The sequence below is a fragment of the Magnolia sinica genome, chromosome 7 (genome assembly GCF_029962835.1).
Source record: "Magnolia sinica isolate HGM2019 chromosome 7, MsV1, whole genome shotgun sequence".
Lineage (NCBI taxonomy): Eukaryota > Viridiplantae > Streptophyta > Magnoliopsida > Magnoliales > Magnoliaceae > Magnolia > Magnolia sinica.
The window spans coordinates 8,319,672-8,345,844 of NC_080579.1; the positions used below are offsets into that span (position 1 = coordinate 8,319,672).

Sequence of the window (26,173 nt, forward strand, 5' to 3'; positions counted from 1 at the left end):
ATAATAAGTCACATTTTTAGGGTGTTTGAATTGGACTTTAACTCCAAAACTCCTTCCTAGGTTTGAGCTCCTTATTTAAAGAGTTGTAATTTCAAATTTTATTTATTATTATTATTATTTTATTTTTTAAAATTTAAATTTATTTTATTTTATTTTATATCATTAATCAAATGATTTCGAATTTATTAGGAATCATTCCTACTTTTATCCATCTTGGATTGAGGAAGTTCTATGAGGAGTCCAGAGAGCTCCCTCATCAGGCCCCTCCCAACACCAGTTGGATGACACATAAACATCAAAGTTAGCTTTCCAAAAGTTTTAAAGGTGGGCATTTCTATCCTCACTTTTCTGTGATATAGCTCAGTCAAGTTTTGGATATGCCTTTGTCTTGAGATGATATCTCCAGAAAAAAAAAGTAAAAGATGGATTAGATATATTAAGACAGTCCTGCCAAAAGCCTTTTTTTACGAACTTCCTTCCAACTGAAAGCTATCTGGGTTTGTGGGAAATAAACTTCGTCCATCCATTTTTAAAGATTATTTTATGTAAATAATCACTCCGTCCATCCATAGTCCTAAAAATGATGCAAATTCAAAATTCGAGTGGGCCACACAACAAGAAAACATGGGTAGGTAAATGCCTACCATTGAAACCTCCTTGATTCCAATATGATATTTAATTGTTATCAATACCGTTCATAATATCATTTCTACTTAGATGAACTGAAAACATGAAAAATTATCCTAATCCAGAATTTCTCTGGCCCCACAAATGTGTCAACGGTAGATTTTAAATCCTCGGTCATGCGGCCTACTTAGATATTTTTATTTCCTAATTTCTGAGCCTCTGCCCTAATATGATCCGGAAAAACCGATGGATGGGGGTGGATTTCTCGTAAACATCAAGGTGCCCCCGGCTAGCTTCTGCTGGCCGGAAGTTCCTGCCAAAGTAGAAATCCTCGTTACACAAACATCATGGGGGCCTCAAAGAGCTAAGCGTGCACTGCAGGACTTTCATGAGTGATACATAGCTACTTAAATTTACTTACATATATTCACAATCTATTCACAATAAACTGTCCAAATTCTGAGTCACATTCTATATCTATCATATATTTAATAATCCAATTATAGTATATATAGTTGGATATTTATTAGACGGTTAAAATAAAAAAAATCCATTGATTCTCTGTTTCAATAAACAATTGACATCATAGGTTAGAATTGCTCAACCAATCTGACCTTAGCAACATTTGGGTTCCCCAATTAACCCATTAAACTTAAGTTAATATATGCCACGTGTAAAATTTCTCACTGCATGCGTATCAAGTATAATACAATGCCAGAGTATCATGTAACTCCTCATTTTCAGTGGTCCATATACATCTATCCTCTATAAGAAAAGACAGAAGAGAGAGAGAGAGAGAGAGATGGATTACTCAACTACGTTGCTGTGGACATTGATGGTGTGGGCATGCATCCATCTTCTCTTTCTTGCAAGAAAAAGATCAGCTACTTCCAATGGCAAGCTTCCACCAGGTCCCATCCCACTTCCCATTGTAGGAAACATCCTCAAAATCGGTAGAAAACCCAACGAGTCACTCACTCAGCTCGCCAAGACGTATGGCCCACTAATGACACTTAAGCTGGGCTCCATAACTACCGTCGTTGTTTCATCATCAATCATAGCTAAAGAAGTCCTCCATAAGAATGATCAATCCTTCTCGGGTCGAATCACGGTCGATGCCGTTCGTGCACTCAACTACCATCAGTCATCAATCGTGTGGTCACAACCAACCACACGCTGGCGAAAGCTACGAACGATATGTAACACACAAATGTTCACCACTGCAAGACTCGCCGCCAACCAAGGCCTTCGACACAAGAAAATGCAAGATCTCATCGCTCACATCCATGAGTATCAGCTAGCAGGACGAGCAGTTGATATTGGCCAAGCCACCTTCACTACCACCCTCAACTTGACTTCCAACACAGTCTTCTCTGTCGATTTGGTCGATCCCAACTCCAAATCAGCACAAGATTTTAAGAATCTAGTGTGGGAATTTATGAAAGATGGTGCTAGGCCGAATATCGTGGACTATTTTCCATTTCTAAGGCGAATGGACCCACAAGGCATCAGGCATCGTGTGACTGCTAATCTCAAGAAATTGTATGTGATTTTCGATCAATTGATCGACGAACGAATGTTGTCTATGTCGTCTAATTCTCCTAGAAGAAATGATTTCCTCGATGTGCTTCTCAATCAAAAAGATGAGAACGGCTTCGAACTTGGCCGTCATGATATCAAGCCTATACTTACGGTACGATCTTACTTCGTTCGCACATGCTTTTTTTTTTTTTTTTTTTTTTTAAATTTAAATTTTAACCATAGCTTGACTTAACTCTAACATGGGTAAGTTTCTTTATCTGATTTTTTTTTTTCTTTCATTATTAACCAAATCAAAATTTTCTTGAGCTTTGGTGAAATCTGGTAGAGTGGCGTCAACTCAGTTGAGTCAAGTCCTTTTTGTTTTGTTTGTTTGTTTGTTTGTTTGTTTTTTGTTTTTTTTTTTTCGAGTTTTTAGACTATGGTTGGATCGAATTAATATAAGTTGATAATCATATGGAGGTTTAGACGTAGGTAATCAACATGATTATAAATCCCAATTAAGTTTTATTAATTGGATTGTAAAAAAAAATCAATGATATTTATCATGGTTTGCAAACATTGCTGCTAGGTAATGTCATAGTACAAAGTTGGGTTTTGAAGGAAAAACATTAGACCCACTTCATTGAAAACACACCCCAATTGGTTCTCAATAAAAAACAGTAATTTAAGTAGTTCATGAACTCGCCTGGTTAACTCAGGACTCACCAAGTCAACTCAACCATGCGTCATTGACTGGGTTTCGAGCCGAGTCCTGGTCCGCAAACTATGATATTTATAGGAAGCGGACTGGCTGGTGTACCAGACACCATCGACCTGGGTGGTGTGTTAATGTCACCAAGTTACGTGGATTCCATCATGAGGAATGTGTTATATATTTCCAAACCATCAGTCCATTTGGAGAGCTTGTAGTAATGCTTGAGCTTAAAAATAAGACATATTCAAAGATCAACTGGACCACACTGTAAAAAGCAATGGGGGATTGAACTTCTACCATTGAAACTCTTTTGGGGTTATAGAAGTTTTGTATCAATATGATATTTGTTTTTCCTGTTCATCCAGGTATATGTGTGACCTTATGAACAGATTGGATGAGAAATAAATGTTATAGTGGGCCCGACGAATGTTTTAACGGTGAGAATCATTGTCCCCACTATTTGTGGTGTGGTCCACTTGAGCTTTAGATGTGACTCATTTTTGGGCTCCCAGTATTTGTGGTGTGGTCCACTTAAGCTTTAGATTGACTCATTTTTGGGGTCATGCTCTAGAATGATCTCGCCAAATGGATGAACGGTGTGGATATAATAAATACATCATTGTGGGGCCATGTAACTTTGATCTCCTTTGAACCGTTCACATAACTCAGGAGATCGAGGAGCATCAGTGCCCGTCTTCGCACGACATGTACCCACACCAGCCAATCCCCTTCTATATTTATAACTATATTATTATGGAAAATAGTTTCATAGTTTCAAACCATTTTGTGGAATTGATTAATGTTATTAAATTCTTTTGTGCTGAAATTGATATTATTTTACTATGGGGTGTTGTTGTCTAGACATTACTAAGTTCCATAATATGGCTTAGAGATTCCTTTGGACATTAGAGGAGTGCGGACCTTCCTAGGGAAATTAGAGGCCTCCATAGCTCTTGACAATGTTAGAAGGATTAAAGTTGGGAGGGGGGTTGTCATTTTGCCTTCTTCATTCTTTCTAGGCTGTTTTGGGTGGGCTATCTTTTGTATATGTGGGCTCATATGATAGGTGGGGCCTCGGCTTTTTTGTTTGGCTGCACCCGAAAGTTTGTTGCCTATTTTAATATAATGTTACTAAAAAAAATACTAAAAAATCTACTTTCTAGGAAGAGCTTGCTACCCAATGAGATGGCAATACTCCGTGATGGTAGAAAAAGAAGCACGTAGTGGGGTGTATTTTTTGGGTATTGTTCATGTCAAACATAGGTGTATCAATGTATATCAAGGGACTTTAATTCTCCCTGGCACTATAAACAGAGAATACACTGGGAGGCATATTTGCTGTTCTCGTGGGATTCGAATACAATAACTTTCATTATGATACTATGTCAAATCACCACTTGCTCTAAAAGTTAAAGGGGTTAATGTACACCTAGGGATGACTTTCATAGTTCAAGAATGATTATGGTGTCTTGGGACAGTAGAGATTTGAGAAGTCATGCTAACATCTCAGCGGTCAGAGGGTTAGTCTGCTGTTACATTTTTTTTTTTTTTTTTTTTTTTTTTGTGATCGAGCAAGGTGGATGCCACCTAGATGCCATCTGGAACTTTGTTCCATTTGAAAAGATTTATACAATTTTGCAGTGGGAACCACAAAAGTCCAGCCCTCACCTGTCATATCACTCTACTGAAACCACAAAACAAAATAAAACAAAAACACTCAGGAACACAGAAACTGCATTAATATCCACAAAAGAATCAAAATGGACCCCTAACCCTGCATCCTGACAACCATACTTGACCAACACAAGCAACTATCCCTGGAAGACTTTTCAGATGAATGCGAACCACATATCACAGCTTTATACAGAGGGAGCAGGCTTGCCTACCAAAATTAGCCTCCAGAGCATAGCCTGCAAAAACCGAAACTCTTTTTCTTTTTTCAGGAGGGTGGGATCAGACCATCTGAAGCTTGTTAATCAGACAACTAATGTACATGTGCTTGGGTGGGCACCACAAAAGTTCCGGGCCTACCCCAACTTATGACCTATGTAGATTACAGCTATGCATCAATTTGTTGATCGGAAGATTACATTAATTTGTTGGTCAGAAGATTGGCTTTACTAAGCTTTAGGATCGTACACACCACAAAGAGAAATGGAATGCTAAAAACTATTTGTTTTGAATTGTCTAACTACTTGCTTGCTTTCAACATGCAACACCACAACTCTTTATATATATATATATATATATATATATATATATATATAGATGCTACCATGTAAAAAGACCAAAATGCCTTCATTCTAGAGGAGTGATATAAAGGCATTTACATTAACTACTTTTTACAAAAAACAAAAATAATATTAAATGAACCTATTTCCAAAGTATTGGAAAACCAATGGCTTCTATTCTTAGCTGTCAAGAAATGCATCTGCATGAATCTGAAAAATATCTGTGAGAATGGATGGAACTGGATGAATCTGGACTGTCCAGAAGGTAGGTTTGGTTTGGACATTCCAACACAATTCGGGCAGGCTCCAACAAAAAGGAAGACATGCCCCACCTATCATATAAGAATGGCTGACACTGAATCCATTCAGATACAAGCGTTCTCATCAACCCAAACATGACTGGAAAGAGATCAAGTAAAAGGAAACTGGAGGGGACTTATCTGGAGGTCAGAGTTGCTCCTTGAGGGATCTTCCTAAAAGCCTCTTCCCCACTTTATCTTGACTGACGGATATCTTTCCCTTGAATACAGGACCAACCCCACCTTCCATGAGCTTATTAGCATTAGAGAAGTGATCTGAGATAGCTGACAGGGTACCCAAATCAAATAACAACAATTCCGCACTTCATTCCTCACTGTAGGCTATCTTCTGACTGTGAGCTGAAACTCCTTGATGCAGGCCTCAAAGCCTAAAACCATAATAATCCTCATTGCTTCAGCCAGAAAGAAACATAATCTTCAGTTACAAAGTTACAAGGTTGACGTTATGTTACTTCTATTTAAGAATCATAGAAGTTGTTAAAGTCCTTTGATATACATTGATCAATACACCATCCTTTAAAGGCTCAAGCTTTTAGAGCCACCTTGCACATGCGAGAGAATGTTAAAGTTCATTGATATACACTGATACACTATCTTCTAATGACAGCTTTTAGAGCAAGTGTTGATTTGAAATGTATCGGAGTGGAATGTTAAGTGTTCGCATCTTGAGAGCAGCAATATGTGAGTTGCGATTTTAGAGTAACTGGTAGTTTGACATATTCTGCTCTAATATCATGTTAGACAACTTTTATTGCTTTCACCATCTAATTTTTCCATGGGTTAGTATATTTTATGAACCTTTTTCTGTTATAAGTTGATTACTTTACCACCCACTCTACACACAAAAGAACATTTGTGCACATCAAGACTAAAGATATGCACTTTCAATCATCAGGATATATTTATTGCCGGAACTGAAACAAGCTCGACCGCTGTAGAATGGGCCATGGCAGAGTTGCTCCACAACCCAAATGCCATGGCAAAGGCTCGATTTGAACTTAAGGAGACCATTGGCTTGGGACAACAGGTAGAAGAGTCAGACATCATCCGTCTCCCATATCTACAAGCGGTTGTGAAAGAGACCTTGCGTTTGCATCCACCGGCTCCGCTCTTTCCTCGCAGAACCATAGCTGATGTGGAAATCCATGGTTTTTCCATACCCAAGAACACTTGGGCTGCCATGAATGTGTGGGCCATAGGGAGAGATCCAGATGTTTGGGCCGATCCGTCGTCCTTCTTTCCTGAGAGGTTCTTAGGCAGTGACATTGACTTCAAAGGTCAAGATTTTGAGCTCATACCATTTGGATCAGGCCGGAGGATTTGTCCAGGCTTACCACTTGCATTTAGGATGGTCCACCTAATATTGGCATCTTTCCTTCATTCATTCAACTGGAAACTTCCTAATGGGATGATGCCTCAAGATATGGACATGAACTCTAAGTTTGGCATAACCCTACAATTGGCAACCCCTCTTCTTGCAATCCCTACCCTAGATGGCTAAAATTGCCTTAGATGAATATGTCTTATTTAGTTTCTAATTCTCACCTCACATGTGGTTGAACTATCATGAAAGTTGGACCAAGAATCTTGGGGCCACACCATGGATGTTCCTTGGTGAAAAACCCCCGATCATGTATGTATGATTCTAGCCATCTGATCCATAAATTCGTGTTTTCCTTTTGATGTGCACCATTGATTTAGGCTATACGTACTTCCCTGCAGGCAATGATTGTAGTGTCTGAGAGATAATAGGGAGTCAGTTAAAAAAGGGCATGTGCCATGCATGGTTTTATAATGTTTTTGATTCAATGAGTTTTGTTGTGCCATGTATGTAGACCTTGTTTCTCTAAACCGTGTTACATGATGGATCATTCATTTATGTCACAACATACATATAACCTTTTTGCAGTACTCCAATTACACTCATTCTTTTTTATATATTCCTAAATAACTCACTTTTCTGGCATTAGTTAGAAAGAACCTGACACACGGATGGACATGATGAGGATGAGCAATGTCTTTCTCAAGGATAGTTACTCCAAATCTATGGAGTTTCTTTGTACTCCTCACATAGATTCCCTGAATCCATAAGGGAAGAAAATAGAAAATAATTTCTAATAATTTCAAAAATAAATTGATTGATAATTGTCTAATATGTATGGGTCCTTGTTACACTATTAATAAAGAAAAAAAACTAAACAAAAATTCGTAATTACCAAAAATAATAAAATTCTAACTCTTAAAAATCCTAATTCTAGTAAAACTCTTCTAAAACCTAATTTCTAAAAATAAAAATTCCAAATAAACTTTCGATAGAAGAGTTCTAGCTAGCACGATTACAAGTTATTTTTAAAAAAGAAAAAAAAATCTAAAACTCCAAAAATAAAAAATAGTAAAAAAATTAGAATTACTTAAAATAGTAATTTTTCCTCAAAATTTCATTTTTGAGTTGAAAGTGCTTGTTTTCTCATGAAATGGATAGACGTGAACCGCTTTGGGTTGGTTCACCTCGGATAGCCCATTATAGTAAAGATTGATAGGTTGTGTGCCCCGTAATGATACCCGGATCAAAAGTTATGGTCAATTTACGGTTCACCTTCTTTTGGTCTAACCATGCTAGGAAGTTTTTAGTGGTAGCCTTCAATCACCTATATTTCTTACTGTGTGGTCGACCCAACACTTGGATCTGCCTCATTTTTAGGCTCATGTCTTAATATGAGCTAGCAAAAAGGATGGATAGAGTAGATAAAACAAATAGATCATTGTAGAGCCATAGAGCTTTTCAAGTACGATCAGCACCCACGTGGGCACTGCGGTCGCACTGCCGAATCCAAGTCCATGCAGAAATCTGCTTGGATCACGGTGACATTGCTAGTAACCCTCAGCACTGGTCATTGCCGTAGGCCCCGCGATGATGTGTGTTGTATCCATGTCGTCATTTATGTGTCTTGTTCATTTTAGGGCACGAGTCCAAAAAATGAAGCAGTTCCAAATCTTAGGTGGACTAAACTACAAGAAAATAATTTTGACGAAATGCTCACTATTAAAACTTACATAGGGCCACTGTAATATTTATTTGCCATCTAACTTATTACTTAGGTCGCATAGACCTGAGTGAAGGGAAAACACAAATATCAGCTTGATCTAAAACTTTTGTGGCCCTCAAGAAGCATTTAACAGTGGATGTTTAACCACCACTGTTTCTCATGGTGTAGTCTACCTGACATTTGGAAAATGGATAAATGGAGTTGTTGGGTGAAACGCACACATCATGGGGGGCTCACAGAGCTTTCCCAGCACCAAGGTGGTCCTGGTTCACTGCTGAATCCGAATCCTGCAAAAACGTCCCGATTGCATGCAAAGGCCTGGTGTGGAGCTATGTAGGACCCATTGTAATGTTTGTGAGAAATTCTCCCTTCATCCGTTTTGTCATATCATGTCAAGACATTGACCAAAAAAACGAGGCAGATCCAAACATCTGGTGCCCATTAAAAGAAAATGTGGGTGGAAAAAAAACTTACTGTTGAAACCTCCTAAGTCCACTATGATGTTTATACGCTATCCATGTATAGGATTCATAAGGTCATTCCTACTGGGATGTACTAAAAAACCAAAAATATTAGCCTGATCCAAAACTTCTATTACCCTACGAATGTTTCAGCTTTCAATCCTCAGTGCTTTTTGTCATGCAGCTCACTTGAGTTTTGGGTTTTACTGTCATGCAGCCTACTTAGTTTTGAGTCTAGCTCATTTTATGGCCCTTATCCTAATATGATATAGCAAAACTAATGGATAGGGTGTATTTCTATAAGCATTATGGTGAACCCTGCTTAGCTTTCCATCAGCTGGAAGTTCCTACCAAAGGCTCTTGTAGGTAATCCGCATCGTGCAAAAACAAGCAGTGTGGGACTCACGACGATTTCTGTGTGACATACACTCTACTCCGTCCATCGATTGTGCCTAAAATCACCAGCCCAACTAAATAATTCCATCAAGATAACCCAAGGTGTAGGAATGTGGAGAGAGAGAGAGAGAGAGAGAGAGAGAGAGAGAGCACCGTGAGAGCGCACCTTGGGCTACTAACGAGGGCACGCGGATTAGCTACTGACAGGTTGAGTAGCGAGACTAGCTACTGAAGTGACGTCACCAAGTTCTGTGGGACCCACATGATGTATGTGTTGTATCCACACCGTCCATCCATTTTGAGATATCAATTTAGGACATGAGCCAAAGAATGAGTCAGATCCAAAGCTCTAGCTCTAGTGGACCCCACCACTGAAAACAGTGGAGAGAGTGACACCCACCATTAAAAATTTCTAAGGGCCACGGAAATTTTCCATGTAGCTGATATTTGTATTTTCCCTTCTTTCATGTCTATCTTAACTTATGAACACGTTGGATCTCAGATAAACATCACGGTGGACCTTTGGAGTGGATGTCACTCTTCCCACTGTTTTCTGTGGTGGGTCCACTCTAGATTTGGATCTAACTCATTCTTTGTATCATGCTCTAAAATGATATTTCCAAATGGATGGACGGTGGGATACAACATATATATCATGGTGGGTACCACGGAACTTGGTGACGTGTAGAGGTGGGCCTCGAGTTGGACCGGATTGGGTCCAACTCGATTCAATCCGAGTTTTTAAATAACTGATCCGAAATCAATCCGATCCGGGACCGAGTCCGGGTCGGCTGACTCGATCTAAGCTGATGTACCGCTAGCCTGACCCGAATCGAGTTCAACTCGGTCAGGGAAACCAAGTTGGATCGGGTTGGGTACAGTTCCGATTGAGTCTTTTTCTTTTTTTTTTTTAATAATTTAAAGAAAATAAAAAAATTGGAAAAACTCCTCATGATATGAGCGGGATAGAAGACCTACTTGTTAGGAGAGAGAAGTGGAGTACAGCTATACAAGTCACGTTTGCGTGATCCGGGTTTAAAGGGAAGCAGATTGCCTACCGTGTATGCATACTGAGTAAACTCTTTGGGGTTCAGTGTTCACCATCATCTATGTATTTTATCCACTCCGTCCATCCATTTTATCATATAAGTTTATAGCATGTGACCAAAAATTAAATATATCCAAAGCTCAAATGGACCGCACCACATGAAACAGTGTAAATCAAACTTATATCGTTGAAAAATTCTCGAGGGTCATAGAATTTTTGGATTAAGCTTATATTTGTTTTTTCCCTTAATACATGTCTTTTTTTTTAAAATCTTATTAACAGGTTGGATGACGAATAGACATCACTGTGGGGCCTAGAAAGGTTTCAACGGTGGAAATCATTATTCCCACTGTTTCCTGTGGTATGATCCACTTCAGATTTGGATATGCTTCAACTTTGGGTTCAACCCTTTAAATAAGCTGGAAAAATGGATGGACGGTGTGGATAAGAGTGTCCTGGGTAACTCGCAATCCAATTTAGGTTTGGCCGCAGCTGGCTACCTGCCTGGCCCATGCAGGCCTCATCAATGCGCCACCTACTTCCCTCACGTCACCTACCTTGCTTGGGAAATGGTTAACCCCATACCTTCTCATATATAACCCCAACGGATCGGATCCAATCTGATCGGATCGGTCTGAGTTGATCACTGATCCAAACTCGATCCGATATATGATCAGATATGAATGGGTCAACACGAGCCGGCCCGATCCCGGCCTTTGGTTTTGGATCGGATCGAATCGGATTCTACCCAGCTCATCACTCACGTCACTACAATAGCGACTCTCCCTACTCAACCTTTCACTATCTAATCCCCGTCGCCATGAACGTCAGGGATGGTAACCTTGCGTGACTTTAGGGCTGAAAACATAAATTACAACATCACAGATGTCACACACGTATCATGATAGCCCAATGAGGTTTTGTTTTTCATACCCTTCCCGTGAAGGAAGGGTAGGACTTCAATGTTAGTTACGAACTCCGTATAACAGTGTTGACTCTTCAAAGCGTACACATGGCACAATTCTGCGACAATCAAGACCTTCAGAATCAATGACCCATATGTAGCCGATTGTAACCAAAGAAATTATATTGGTAAGATGATATTAGCCCTGGGAGAGTTTTCTTTCAAATTTGGACCACTTATTGTTTGACCATCCATTTAATTTCATATTTATGATCCATCCCTAGAGAGACTCACGATTTGAATGGGACATATAGTTGTAAACAGCTATAGAAGAGGGACGCGGTTTGGTAAGTGAGGCTGCCACAGGTGGCTTGTGGTCGGTGCTATGTGGATCTTACTATGATGTATGTGTTTTATCCACCCCGTCCATTCATTTTGAAAGATAATTTTAGGGCTTGATCCCAAAACTAAGGTAGATCTAAATCTCAGTTGGACTACACCATTGGAAAACTGTAGTGATTGGATGTCCACTGTTAAAAACCTCCTAAAGCCCACTATAATGGTTATTTGACATCTAGCCTATTTATTAAGTCATACAGACTTGGATGAAGGGAATAAATATATATCAGCTTGATCCAAAACTTTTGTGGCCCTAAGAAGTTTTTAATGGTGGGCGTTCAATCAACACCGTGCGGTCCACTTGAGATTTGGATCAACTTCATTTTTGGGTTCATACTGTAAAATGATCTGGAAGAATGGCTGGACGGAATGGATGAAACACACACATCATGGTGAGGCCCACAGAGCACCGACCAATAGCCATTGGATAGTGGCACGGTGAGCATCCGATCCGTTTCCACAGAAGAGTCACCACCATTTTATAACGTTGCGTGGAATAAGATTAGAGGCCACTTCATGCAGCTACAGTCATGGAAAGAGAAATAAGAATAAAATAGGCTTCAACAAGAATATCTCCATGCCCCGGGGCAGGCAATCCGCCTCCACACGGGAGTGGATTGGTTGGTGTGCTACGCAGACGCCACCTTGGGACGCGGATTAGCTACTGATAGGTTGAGTAGCGAGAGTCGCTAATGAAGTGATGTTACCAAGTTATTTGGGCCTCACCATGATGTATGTGTTGTATCCACACCTTCATACATTTGGAGAGATCATTTTGGGTACGAACCAAAGAATGATGCAGATCCAAGGTTGGAGTGGACCCCATCACATAAAACAGTGGGGGAGTGACGCCCACCGTTGAAACCTTACCTTCCAAAGGTACACCGTGATGTTTATTTGAGATCCAACATGTTCATGTGTTAACGCAGACATGAAAGAATGGAAAACACGAATATCAGCTTGATCAGAAACTTTTATGACCATTAGAACTTTTTAGTGGTGGGTGTCACTCTCCCCACTGTTTTCTGTGGTGGGGTCCACTCGAGATTTGGATCTAATTCATTCTTTGGATCATGCCCTAGTATGATATCTCCAAATGGATGGACGGTGTGAATACAAAACATACATCATGGTTTGAGCCCACCGAACTTGGTGATCTCTTCGGTAGCTAGATTCGCTACTCAGCTAATCCGCGTCCGCCAGGTGTGAACTTGCGTGCGAAGACGAGCGCTGAGCGCGCGGCTTAGATACCGACAAGGTCAGTAGCCAAATTGCCACTGAAGTGACGTCACAAGCTTTGCGGACCCACCATGCATGTGTTGTATCCATGCCGTCCAACCATTTGTAGAGATCGTTTTATGGCATGAGAAAAATAATAAGATAGATCTAAAGTTCAAGTGGACCCCACTATAGAAAACAGCGGGACAGTGACATCCACCGTTCAAAACTTCTTAGGGACCACAGAAGTTTCCTATTATGCCTATGTATTTTTTTTTTTCACTTCATCTACCTCTATGTTAACTTCTGAATAGGTTGGATCAAAAAAATACATCATGGTGGGCCCTATAAATGTTTCAACGGTGGGTGTAACTGATCCCACGGTTTTCTGTGGTGGGTCAACTTGAACTTTAGATCTATCTCATTTTTTTTTTCTTGTACCATAAAACAATCTCTAAAAATGGTTGGATGATATGGATACAATACATGCATCATGGTGGGGTCCACAAAGCTTGGTGATGTCACTTCTGACATTGTAATAGTCATTGAATGTGCTAACTTTTGAAAGGTTATTTAAAGTTACGTGAGCCCACAACATGATATATTTATTATATATACACCGTTCATCCAGTTAAGAGATTATTTTAATTAGAGCTGGGCATCGGACTGAGTCAGATCAGATTTGGTCCGAAATCTACATAGGCCGACCCAAATTCAATCTGATCCGGGACCGAGTCTGGGACATCTGACTCGAACCGATCCGATGCACGGTTGGCCTGATCCGAACTGAGTCTGACTTGTTCAGGGAAACCGAGTCTGATCGGGTTGGGTATGATTCGAATCAAAATTTTTAACCGTGAAAATCATTATCCTCGCAGCTATTTTCGGTGTGGTCCATTTGAGCTTTAGATATGATTCATTTTTTTAAAATGCTCTAAAATGATCACGAAAAATGGACATAATAAATACATCATTATGGGCCTATGTAATTTTGATCTCATTTGAGCCGTTCGTACAACTCAGAGCTCGAGGTGCGTCTTTGTTGGTCTTTGCACGACACGTATGTAGACCCACTGGCAGCTTAGATGCTATCTGCTACCTGTGTCCCGTCGTATTAGATAACGACAGGTTGAGCGAGTGGGCTACTAAAGTGATGTCACCAAGTTCTGTGGGCCACACTACGATAAATGTGTTGTATCCACATCATCCATCTATTTTGAGATATCATTTTAGGGCATGAGCTAAAGAATGATGCAGATAAAAAGTTGTAGTGGAACCCACCATAGAAAACAGTAAGGAGAGTGATTCCCATCGTTGAAACTATCCTAAGGCCCACTGTAATGTTTATTTGAAATCCAACTTGTTCAAAAGTTGAAAAAGATAGAAATAAGGAAACACACAAATATCAGGTTGATTTAAAACTTTTGTGGCCTTTAGAAGTTTTTAATGGTGGGAGTCACTGTCCCCACTGCTTTCTGTGTTGGGGTCCATTGGCGCTTTGGATTTAATTCATTCTTTGGATATTGCCTTGAAATGATCTCTCCAAATGGATGGAAGGTGTGGATACGAAACATACATCATGGTGGGGTCCACGGAACTTGGTGATGACACTTTAGTAGGGACTCTCGCAACTCTCTTTAGCTACCTACCCATGTTGACGTGCTGTGCACGTAATTCAGTGGGTACAGGCGTACAATTGTTGCATGTTGGATCTCTCTCTTTATTCAAATGTAATGCCTCTTATGAAAGGGTATATGCATCAAGTTTTATATAGGTACAATAGGAATATGTGTCACATATCCAATCCGTTTAGCAAATAAGGTATACTAATTTAATTTTATTTGCAAACAAATTATTAAATAATCCTAATCACTTAAGCCACACATGCAAGTTGAATTTGAATTGTTAAAATGAATTTCTAACAATCAATTTCCTTGTAGAAGAATATCTAATTGTTAATTACAAAAAAATAATATTTTATATATTTCACATGCTTATATGTTTATAAGGGACTATGACTGTTTAACGGACCGGATTTGTTACCCATATGGTTGATTGACCAAATAAATCACATGTACAAATTCTCTGCATATTTCATTTTCTTTTAAAACAAGCTTCCTCATCTTCCTCTCTCTCTCTCTCTCTCTCTCTCTTCATTTAATCCCTCTTTCTTTTGTTAAAACTCTCTCTCTCCCTCTCCCTCTCATTGTCATTGTCACAGTGCACGAAACTCAGTGGCCCTTATTGTACTGAGGAAACTCTGTTGGGGCACACTGTGAATGCATGTGGTTTATCTACGCCGTCTATTCATTTTTCCAAATCAATTTAGTGGTTGAACCCAAAATTGATGCATATCCAAAGCTCAAGTGGACCATACAACAGGATAAATATTCATAAGAATCACTCCGGATCGGATTAGATCGGATCCATTCGGTTCGGATCGGTCCGGATTGATCACGGTCTGAACTTGATCCGAAAAACGATCGGATCTGAATGGCCCTACTCGATTCGCACTTAGAGCTATTCACGAGTCAAGGCTCGAGTAACTAGCTCGACTCTGCTCGAGTCAGCTCAGATTGACTCGGTTTGAATGTTTGAGTCGAGCTGAGTCAAGCTTAAATAGTGGAGCTCGAGTTGAGTTCGAGCCGAGTTTGACCAAGGGCCATTTTAACTTGACTCCCCTCGAAAATCGAACTCGAGCTCGACTCGGCTCGATTAGGAATATGTTTAGGTTTTTAAATATTATATATATATATATATATATATATATATATATTAAGTAAAGGAAAACCCTACCCATCCCACCTGCACGACCATCTCTTTCTTCCTCCCACCTAGCTCGCTGCCGCCGCCCGCCCGCCCGACGAGCAACGCTACTCGAACATCCACGGTCCACCCGATCTCGCCCAATCGGTCAATCTCGACATTGTGACAAGGTGTACGAATCTATTTCTTCTTCTTCTTAATATTCTTCTTCTTCTTAATCTTTTTTTTTTCCTATTTCTTAATCTAACTAACCCGTCCATCAGCTAAGAACGAAACTCTGATTCGTGGCTGTTGAGACTCAAATATTGCATAATTTTTCCCATTTACATCTTGGTTTTATGAACATGAATCAGTTTAATGTTCTATTTTACTCATATATGTGTTACAAGGTGAATTTAAGAGCTTGGATTGAAAAAGGGTGCTAAAAGCATGGATTTGATGCTTCAGAATCACCAAGGCAAGGGATGGATCTTAGGAGACCAATATTGAAGAATTCATATACCAAAGATCCAAGAAAACCAAGTGAAGAATGAAAAGAATCGAAGATTTGAAGGGAAGAATCCTGAAATCGTCCTGAAAAAGTGTATTCTGATACTCTGAAGTCTATTTTGGAAAACTGCACAACAAAAAATCTACTTTAAACAAACTGTGTAGCGAGAAGTCTATTTTAAAAAATTGCATAAAATTGAGGCGGTTTCTAGAGTTTTCCAACTTTGTATGAAAATTGGAGTTCCCCACTTATAAATAGGGCTACCTAGAGCATTCCAAACATTATTAAAAGTATTCAAGGGTAAGATTTAGGGTTTTTAAAGGGTTTTCGATTTTATAAGTTGTTTTTTTCCTTTTAGATCTTTTTTTATTTCATTTATTTCTTTCTTGTTGCTTTCTTTCTCTATTCTAGTTATATTTTTCTAAGTTCCCTTTAGCCCAAGCTAGAAGGGAAGCATATGGGTTTAATAATTCTTTAAGTTATGATAATTGATTGTTTTAATGATGAGAAGAATCATATATGCATGTTATTTATTGTTTAAGTTTTGTTTTTAATCCTCTTGTGAGATCCATATGTTTCCATCATATGAGATCCACATTGATGGATAGGCTTACCCTAGATCAATCAGATTTCCTAGATAGGAGAGGTTATCAACATGTTATATTTATTTGATTTTCATTATCTCATTGATATTGAATTCTTAATTAAATCACTGACGCTTGAGAATATATATCAATGGTGCAAATCTATGATTTTTCTAATCTTTTATATCATTTATTAAAATATTTAAATTGTTTTATTTTCCGATTAGGCTGACCATAGTGCTCAGATCCTAGTTGTGTTATCCAAGTCATCATGATTTTGGAACATTAACTTATGTGTGGAACTTTGAAGCTTGGGTGTTATTTTAATTCAGTTAAATTATATCCATTCAAAAATCCCAAAATCAAATCATCAATTTAGTTTTTATTATTTAGTTTATTTTGCATTTGATTTTCACCTTCTCGCAATTCATCTCCCTATGGGATTGACCCAGTATTCACAAGATATTACTTACGAACCTCTACCCTTGGAGGCAAGCAATCAAGTTTTTGACACCGTTACCGGGGAGAGACTGAGATAGATCAGATTTGTGCAAGATAGCTAAGGTAAGTTCTCTTTTAAACCCTTCAAATTTTCGTAGATTTTTTTTTCTTTGAAAGTAAATTCAATTGGGTCTTTCAAGCACTAATTATGACATAAGGTTGCCCTGCTTGGGATTTTATTACCCAAGTGCTATGGTTGTCCTACAGTGGTTGTTTGATCACAAAGATCATGCGCTGAATCTTTTTTCCAGATTAACATAGTTTAATTTCTGCATTAGTTTTACTTTTGTTGATTTATTTATTTATTTTATTTTTTTGTGGATTGAACCCTCATGGTCGGCCCTGCCGCCTGGGTTGTTGATTTATTTTTGTTTTGTGGATTGTGTTCATTCCCTAAGTATAGGGTTGTGATGTAGTAATAAACTCAATAAGACCGAGGTCGAATCCCAAGGGACTAAAACCTATACGTAATCTGAAAATAACTAGAACTAGAACTAGAAAAAGATAAAATCTAAATCAGGTGGATTTAAAGAATAATGATGAAATAGTAAACTAAAATATGTAGAATTCAAAGGTAGGAAACTAGGGATTCAGAGGATCCACTTGTAGAGATCAGGGAGATCTACTCTTGATTCATGAACTCAACTGGACTTTGAGTCTCATCTTCATCTAGTTGGAAGGTATATCACTAAAGCACAATCTAAACTTCCTTTGATCTAGAATGCAAAGAGATGAAAGGTATAAGAATTAGATATGAATCCATCACAAATCCATGCCCATGAGACAAGGTAAACAATAAAACTAAACCAATCCACAACCAATCAGAAGATATATGAATGTTAGGAAGGATTCTATCATCCCACCATGTCCAAGGGGCAATGGTGAACAACAGGGCTTCCTAACTGCATAATCATAATAAGGGAATGGACATACTCAAAGCCATCGCAAATATATTGTAATTTAAGTCACAATACATCATTAAAAACTGAAAGCATTCCATAAAATCAACTAGCATCAAAATCAATTCAACATGAATCAAAGCCGTAGGAGTACTCCCATCACTCCACAAGCTTCACCTCTTAGCCCTAGCTAAGAGGTTTAGCCAGCCATGATAAACTATCCTCTAAAAAGAAATAATAAAAAGAAGAAAAAAAGAAAAAAAATATATGAAATACTACTCCCTCTCGCTGCTCCACGCTTCACGTCCTAGCTTCCCTTCGAATTCCATCCCCCCTTTCTCCATTCTCTCTTTATTTTATAGGTATGAAGAGAGTCAGTTCGTGGCTGGAATCGGTGGAAAATTTACGCAGCCAGCACATTTAAACCACGTACGTAGAAACGCAGACCGACTTGCGTTTGGAATGCGTTTGCAAGACAGTGATCGTCCTTGGATTAAAAATTTCTCCATGGCTAGGGTAAAGACCCGCTGGGTGAGCTTTTAGACGGTTCGGATCAGAGATCCGATCGTCATCTGGGTCGTACATCGCCCCATGACGTCTGGACGCACGTCCGTGCATAACGCAAGCGTAAGGCCTGACTTGCGTAACTGGTGGGGCCCACATTCCCTGTCGTTTGATGAATGCACGCCATCCATCGTAATCCTTTAATTATTTCAGCCCAAGAAAGCATTATTTAGATTATATCTAAGGGACCTGCATCATCTTTCTTGTTGTTGTCCATTGTCTGTCAATCGGTTAGAGATCGTTCTCTCTATGCTCTTTTGAAATTTGAACACCTAGACCATGGTAAGTGGGCCATTTTAGGTCTGATGGACGGTGCCGATCAGTAACATGGACTGATATGGTGGGCCATCTGCAATCGCCCACAAGTCCCTATTTTACGGCAGCGGGAAGCAGGATTCAAGAATCCTTTTTCAAAAAGGAAAGTCGGTCTGACCAGATCAGCCGATCCAGTGCAACGAGAGTGCGCTTGTGCACTATGCACTGCTACTTCTCATGGGGTCCACTGTAGTGCTTCAGATGCAATCTGCTCCATCCATTCAATCTTCTACGAATTTAAGGGGTCGAGCCCAAGTTTGAAGCTTATCCAGAGATCAAGTGGGCCCAAAATTGATGGTTGATGGGCTGATTTGTCCGTTGGAGCACTTCCACAAGGATCCAATGACTGAAATTCGACGTGTACGGTTAATTTGGGTTCCTCAGGCCAGATATAAAGTTTCGAGCTAAATGGATGATGAGAACCTTGTAATCTTGCATTCTGGACTAATTTCGGGCCACTTGAGCTTCAGTTTCTCGATTTTCTCGGATCTCTGGCGTGTAAATCCGTTGATCTTGCTCCCCTGGGGTCTATCCCCTGCCTTGGTGATTTTGGAGCGTCAAATCCATGCATTTAGCACCCTTTTTCAGTCCAAGCTCGTAAATACACCTTGTATCACAAACATGATTAAATTGAGCCGCCAAACCGTACCATGTTCATAAATCTATGTAATAAATGGGGTCTAATATGCAATATTTGACCCTCAACAGATTGAAACCTCATGGTTGGCCTTGCCACCTAGGTTGTTGATTTATTTTTACTTTATGGATTGAACCCTCATGGTCGGCCTTCCATTTGGGTTGTTGATTTATTTTACTTTGTGGACTGAACCCTCATGGTTGGCTCTGCCGCTTGGGTTGTTGATTTATTTTACTTTGTAGACTGAACCCTCATGGTCGGCCCTGCCACCTGGGTTGTTGATTAAGTTTTTAATTTTATTTTAAGTATCATACTTGCTATTTGAATTAGTAGTATTTGTTGTGTGGTGTGGATGATTTATGTCCCATTAGAGTAGAGATCAAAACAATTGACTCTCTTCCGAAGGCGGACTAGTTCCAGGCCTTGATCATTCACTTAGAAGAGGCACTCAACATCATTTAGATTCCATGACAGACCTAGTCGATAATCCAAATCCAAATCTACCAAATTCAACTATAAATCAAAACAGAGAAAATCAACCTAATCCTCCTCTTAAGGATGAAAATGAAGTTCATAGGAATGTGTTAAACCAACCACAGACTTTACGTGAACATTTACACCCTGAGAGATCAACTTTACCATCTTGCATAGTGTTCCCTGCTCACACAGGGAACATTGATTTTAAATCAGGTGTGATTTAATTAATTCCTAAATTTTATGGCTTAGATTCTGAAAGCCCTTACTTGCACCTTAAGGATTTTGAGGAAGTAATTGCAACATTACAAGTAAACAATGGCAATAAGGATGTACTTAAGCTTAAGTTATTCTCATTTTCTCTAAAGGATTGGGCTAAACCATGACTCAACTCTCTAAGACCTAATGCCATCACTACATGGCAAGCCTTAAGTAGAGAGTTTTTGAAAAAGTTCTTTCCCGAGCACAAAACAAATGCACTAAAACAAGAAATCATGTCATTCTCCCAAAAGGGGAATGAACTGTTTTTTCAAGCTTGGGAGCGTTTCAAAGACCTTCTAATTACTTGTCCACATCATGGTTATTAACCATGACACGTGATTGATGTGTTCTGAAAGGGGCCCACCATGGATACCCGTTAGTTTATAGCGATGATGTGTGGTAGAACCTTTCTTGACAAGGATCATAATGAGGCTTTGGATTTTCTAGATATGTTAGTAGAGAATACGCAGACATGGGATGTCTCTACTAAACTAGACCAAATTAGACCCATTCCTAGAGAGAAAGCGGAGATGTATGTCCTAAGAGAGGAAGACGACCTTAATACAAAATTTGCTACATTGGTTAGAAAGGTTGAAGCCTAGGAAATTAGAAAGGTTGATATGGTTAAAGCAAACACTTTCATTAAGAAATTTTTGTAACATTTGTGATGGTATAGACCATGACACAAAGGATTGTCTAATAATCTCAGTTGTACAAAATATCACGCATGAGCATGAGCAAGCAAATGCTATAAATAACTACCAAAGGTCAGTCATGCAACCAATGGGAAACACGTATAATCCAAATTGGCATAATTATCCTAATCTTAGTTGGAGGAATGGACCACAAATTAATGCGCCCAATGCACCTCAAATGCCTCCACAAAACAACTTCTTTAGGGCACCTAACAATGCACCATATGTGCCCCTACCAAAGCGATCATCTGTGGAGGATGCATTGACCGTATTCATAAACTCTCAAGCTTAAATAAATCAATCTCTAATCCAATCAAATCAAGAATTAAAGACGGTCGTGGCTAGGATTAAAACTCGACTAAATGCTAGGGAAAAAGACATCATTCCTTCTCAACTTGTGTCAAACCTTAGAAACACACATTTCATTGGAGACTCAAATTCAAGTGAGATACATCATGAACAAGCTAAGGCCATCATTACCTTGAGAAGTGGAAAAGAGGTTGATAACAAGATAATGCAACCGGTAGGAATACTGGAGGATGAGCCACCATCTCAAGAGAATGATGAACCGGCTATAGTTCAAGAGCTGTAAAAATAAAATGATAAAAAGACTAAGTCATATAAACCTCCAGTTCTGTTCCCATCTAGACTTTGAAATCCAACTGTCCTCATGAAATATTAAGAGGTGTTAGATGTGCTCCAAAAGGTTACTGTCAATATTCCTGTGCTTGATGCCATTAGACAAATTCCATCATATGCTAAATATCTCAAGGACTTGTACACTGTAAAGAGGAAATTAAATGTACACGAAAAAGTATTCCTTACTGAGAAAGTGAGCACTATTATTCAACAAAGGGCCGTACCCAAATACAAAGACCTAGGAAGTCCCACTATTCCTTGTATTATTGAAAATTTTTAAATTGAGCATGCTTTGCTAGATTTGGGTGCAAGTGTCAACTTAGTACCTTATTTGGTTTACAAACAAATGGGGTTAGGCGAGCTTAAACCAACCACGATTACACTCCAACTCGTTGACCACTTCATTAAGGTACCAAGGGGAATTTTAGAGGACGTGCTAGTCCAAGTGGAGAAATTCTACTTCCCATTGGATTTTATTGTACTAGACACTGAACCATGTGTAAATGCTAGCGCTCAAGTTCCTATCATTTTAGGCTGCCCATTCCTAGCAACTTTAAATGCAATCATAAATTGCAGGAATAGAATGATGAACTTGTCTTTTGGTAACATGACTCTAGAGCCAAATATTTTCAATTTATGTAAGTAACCCATTAATAATAATGAGATCCATGAGTTGAATTTCATGGACTACTTGATAGAAGAAGAGGAATTGGAACCTAGTCTGACTGAGGAATTGATTCAAGTCATTGGGGACTTGAAAAATTCTAATTTAAAAAAAGTGCTTGCTAAAATTTGAGAGGATAATGAGAGCACTACCACCCAGGACATTGGTATGTACCAATAGAGACCGTGCACTCAAATCCTATCTATCGAGGACTCGCGACCTCTGGCATCACCAACTAATGTTCCAAAGCTTGATTTAAAACCACTACCAAATGAGCTTAAGTATGTATACTTAGGTGAAAATAAAACTTATCCTGTGGTGATCTCTTCATTTTTAGACAAGGATCAAAAGATTAAATTGTTGAATGTTCTAAGGGACCACAAAGGAGCCTTGGGCTAAACCATTTCTGACATCAAGGGTATAAGCCCTTCCATATGCACCCATTGGATCCACCTCAATGAGGACGCCAAATCAATTAGACAACCTCAAAGGCATCTCAATCCAAACATGATGGAAGTTGTAAAAAATGAAGTGATCAAATTATTGGATGTGAGAATCATCTACCCAATATCCGATAATGTTTGGGTGAGTCTAACTCAAGTAGTCCCAAAGAAATCCGGAATAACTATCGTGCAGAATTCTAATAATGAACTCATACCAACACGTGTCACCATGGGTTGGCGTATTTGCATTGACTATAGAAAATTGAACCAGGTCATAAAGAAGGACCATTTCCCTCTACCATTTATTAATCAAGTTTTAGAGAGGGTAGCAGGTCACTTCTATAGTTTTCTTGATGGATATTCCGGATATAACCAAATAGAGATAGCCCCGGAAGACAAAAGAAAAACCACATTCACTTGTCCATTTGACACGTTTGCTTTTAGACGGATGCCATTTGGATTGTGTAACACCCCAACAACTTTTCAACGGTGTATGTTAAGTATTTTTTTAAATATGGTTGGAAAGTTTCTTGAGGTTTTCATGGATGACTTCTTTGTATTTTGGAGTAGTTTTAAAGAATACCTCAACAATTTATCTCTTATCTTACTTAGGTGTGAAGAGAAGCACCTTGTCTTAAATTGGGAGAAATGTCATTTCATGGTTCAAAAAAGAATTGTTTTGGGCCATGTTATCTCTAAAAATGGAATCGAGGTAGATTGTTCAAAACTCGACATTATTGCTAATCTTCCTATGTCCCGAACTGTTAGATATATTAGATCACTTCTAGGGCATGCTGGTTTCTATAGAAGATTCATCAAGGACTTTAGTGCCATTACTAGACTCTTGACTAATCTTCTTCAAAAGAATGTCCCATTTAAGTGGACAGATGAATGTGCAAGTGCTTTTAATAAAATTAAATCATCCCTTACCACTGCACCTATCATGCGTCCACCAGATTGGACATTTCCTTTTGAACTAATGTGCGATGCAAGTGATTATGCCATAGGGGCTGTTTTGGGCTAAAGGAAAGATAAATAACCCTACATTATTTACTATGCAAGTAGAATTCTAAACTCGACCTAAGTGAACTACTCAACAACTGAAAAAGAGTTACTTGTAGTAGTTTTTGTTTTGGATAAAATTTAGGTCCTACTTGCTGGGATCCAAAGTGGTCATTTTCATGGACCATTCGGCTCTTAAATATTTTCTATCTAAGAAAGATGCAAAGTAGAGACTTTTGAGATGGATCCTCCAATTCCAAGAATTTGACTGAGAGATAAAAGATAAGAAAGGAGTAGAAAACGTCATGGCCGATCACCTTTCTAGATTAGTGTTATATGATTTCACTGAGGAGATATATATCCAGGACACTTTCCCTGATGAACAATTATTTGTGATTTCCAAATTTCCTTAGTATATAGTTATAGTGAACTATCTTGTAATGAGGAAAATGCCATATCATTGGAAGTTACAAGATAGGAAGCGTTTTGAAACCAATGTTAGAAACTTCTTTTGCGATGGCCCGTATTTATATAAATATGAGACTGATAAAATTTTTAGATTGTGTTCCAAACGATGAAGTTCAGAGTGTTATTTTCTTTTGTCACATGGAAGCATGTGGTAGCCATTTTTCTGCTAAGAAAACCATTGCAAAAATCCTGTAGTGTGGTTTTTACTAGCCCACCATGTTTAAAGACACCCATACATTCTGTGTTGCTTGTGATAGATGTCAAAGGTTGGGAAGAGTGTCCCGGCGCAACATGATGCCTTTATTCTCAATTTTACCATTGGAGATATTTGATTGTTAGAATATTGATTTTATGGGCCCATTTCCATCTTCTTTTGGATTTCTTTATATATTGGTTCGTGTGGATTATGTTTCAAAGTGGATTGAGGTAGTTCCGAGTAGGACCAATGACAACAAAGTGGTCATACGATTCCTCAAGGAAAATATTTTTTCTAGATTTGGAACTCCAAAGGCCATCATCAGTGATGGCGGGTCTCACTTTTGTAGAGACCCGCCATCACTTCCCCGACAACGGCGCCAAAAACTTGTTCACTCCCCAAGTATGGGGTTGTGATGTAGTAATAAACTCGGTGAGACCGAGGTTGAATCCCAAGGGATTAAAACCTGTACGTAATCTGAAACTAAATAGAACTAGAACTAGAATGAGATGAAATCTAAATCAAGTATAATTTGATGACTAATGATGAAATAATTATCTAAAATTTAAACAATTCAGGGAAAGGAATTAGGGATTCAGAGGATCCACTTCTAGAGATCAGGGAGATCTTATGCTTGTTTCAAGAACTCAACTGGACTTAGAGTCCCATCTTCATGAAAATCAAGACTGAACTTCCTTTGATATTGTTTTTAAGAGATGAAAGGTATATGAATTAGAATGGATTCCATCACCAAACCATGCCCAGGAGACAAAGTAAACAACAGAATTAAACTAATTACCAACCAATCAACAATGTATGAAGGTTAGAAAGGGTACCGTCATCCGACCATGCCCAGGAGACGATGGTGAACAATAGGGCTTCCTGACGTCATAAACATAAAAGGAAAAGGAACATACTCAAAGCTATCGTAGACCTATTGTAATTTTAGTCACACCAGACTATTAAAGACTAAAAACATTTCCTTAATTAATTAAAATCAATATCAGTTCAATCTAAATAAAAGGCACAAGCAAATAGTTCTCCCATCACGCTACAAGCTTCACCTCTTAGCCCTAGCTAAGAGGTTTAGCCGACCATGATTAGGTTATCCTCAAAATTAAGCATAAAGAAAAATAGTAAATAAAACTAAGAAAAATCTTCTCAAACTCTCTCTCTTCTGACGTCCCAGCTTGGATAGAAATTGAATGCTCCTCTTGGAATCCCTGCAAATTGAATCCCTTTCTCTCTCCTTTTCTTTTCCTTTTATAAAGTACGGAGTCGGTGGCAGCTTGCGTGCGTAGCCCTTAAGCACAATAGAGAACGGTGCGAAAGTTTTACGCATCGTAACAGAATCATGCGTAACAGAGCTTACGCTGGTTGTTTGGTGGGGCCCATTCCTGACGATCAATAAGAAATCCAGTCCATTCATTGGATTACTCTTGAAAATTCAGTAAAAGTGGATGATTTCTAGACCGAATTTGGTGTGTCCCACCCGCCTTGTTTGTTGTACCGTCAGTCTCTGTTTAGACGAATGGGGACTGATCTTTGTGGTTTCCTAAAATGTGTTACCTATTTTAGGGAGAGAGGACCTGTGGGCTCTTGATGGACGGTCCAGATTCATCATATGGACCATGATGGTGGCCCACAGAGATCAACCGCGACCTCTATTGCGAAACAGAGTCGACGCA

General features: G+C 38.9%; 1 protein-coding gene and 1 non-coding gene across 2 annotated transcripts; one reads left to right on the plus strand and one right to left on the minus strand.

Annotated features, from left to right (window-relative positions):
• Nucleotides 1-1,415: 1,415 nt before the first annotated feature.
• Nucleotides 1,416-7,036, plus strand: LOC131250985 (cytochrome P450 76T24-like). The gene is made up of 2 exons (XM_058251416.1): nt 1,416-2,320; nt 6,310-7,036. The coding sequence occupies exons 1-2, from the start codon at nt 1,430-1,432 to the stop codon at nt 6,913-6,915; spliced, it is 1,497 nt and encodes a 498-aa protein (XP_058107399.1). The 5' UTR covers nt 1,416-1,429; the 3' UTR covers nt 6,916-7,036.
• A 13,557-nt stretch (nt 7,037-20,593) lies between these two features.
• LOC131252350 (small nucleolar RNA R71) lies at nt 20,594-20,700 on the minus strand. The gene has a single exon (XR_009174376.1). It is a non-coding gene; the product is annotated as a small nucleolar RNA R71 (small nucleolar RNA).
• Between the last annotated feature and the right edge of the window lie 5,473 nt (nt 20,701-26,173).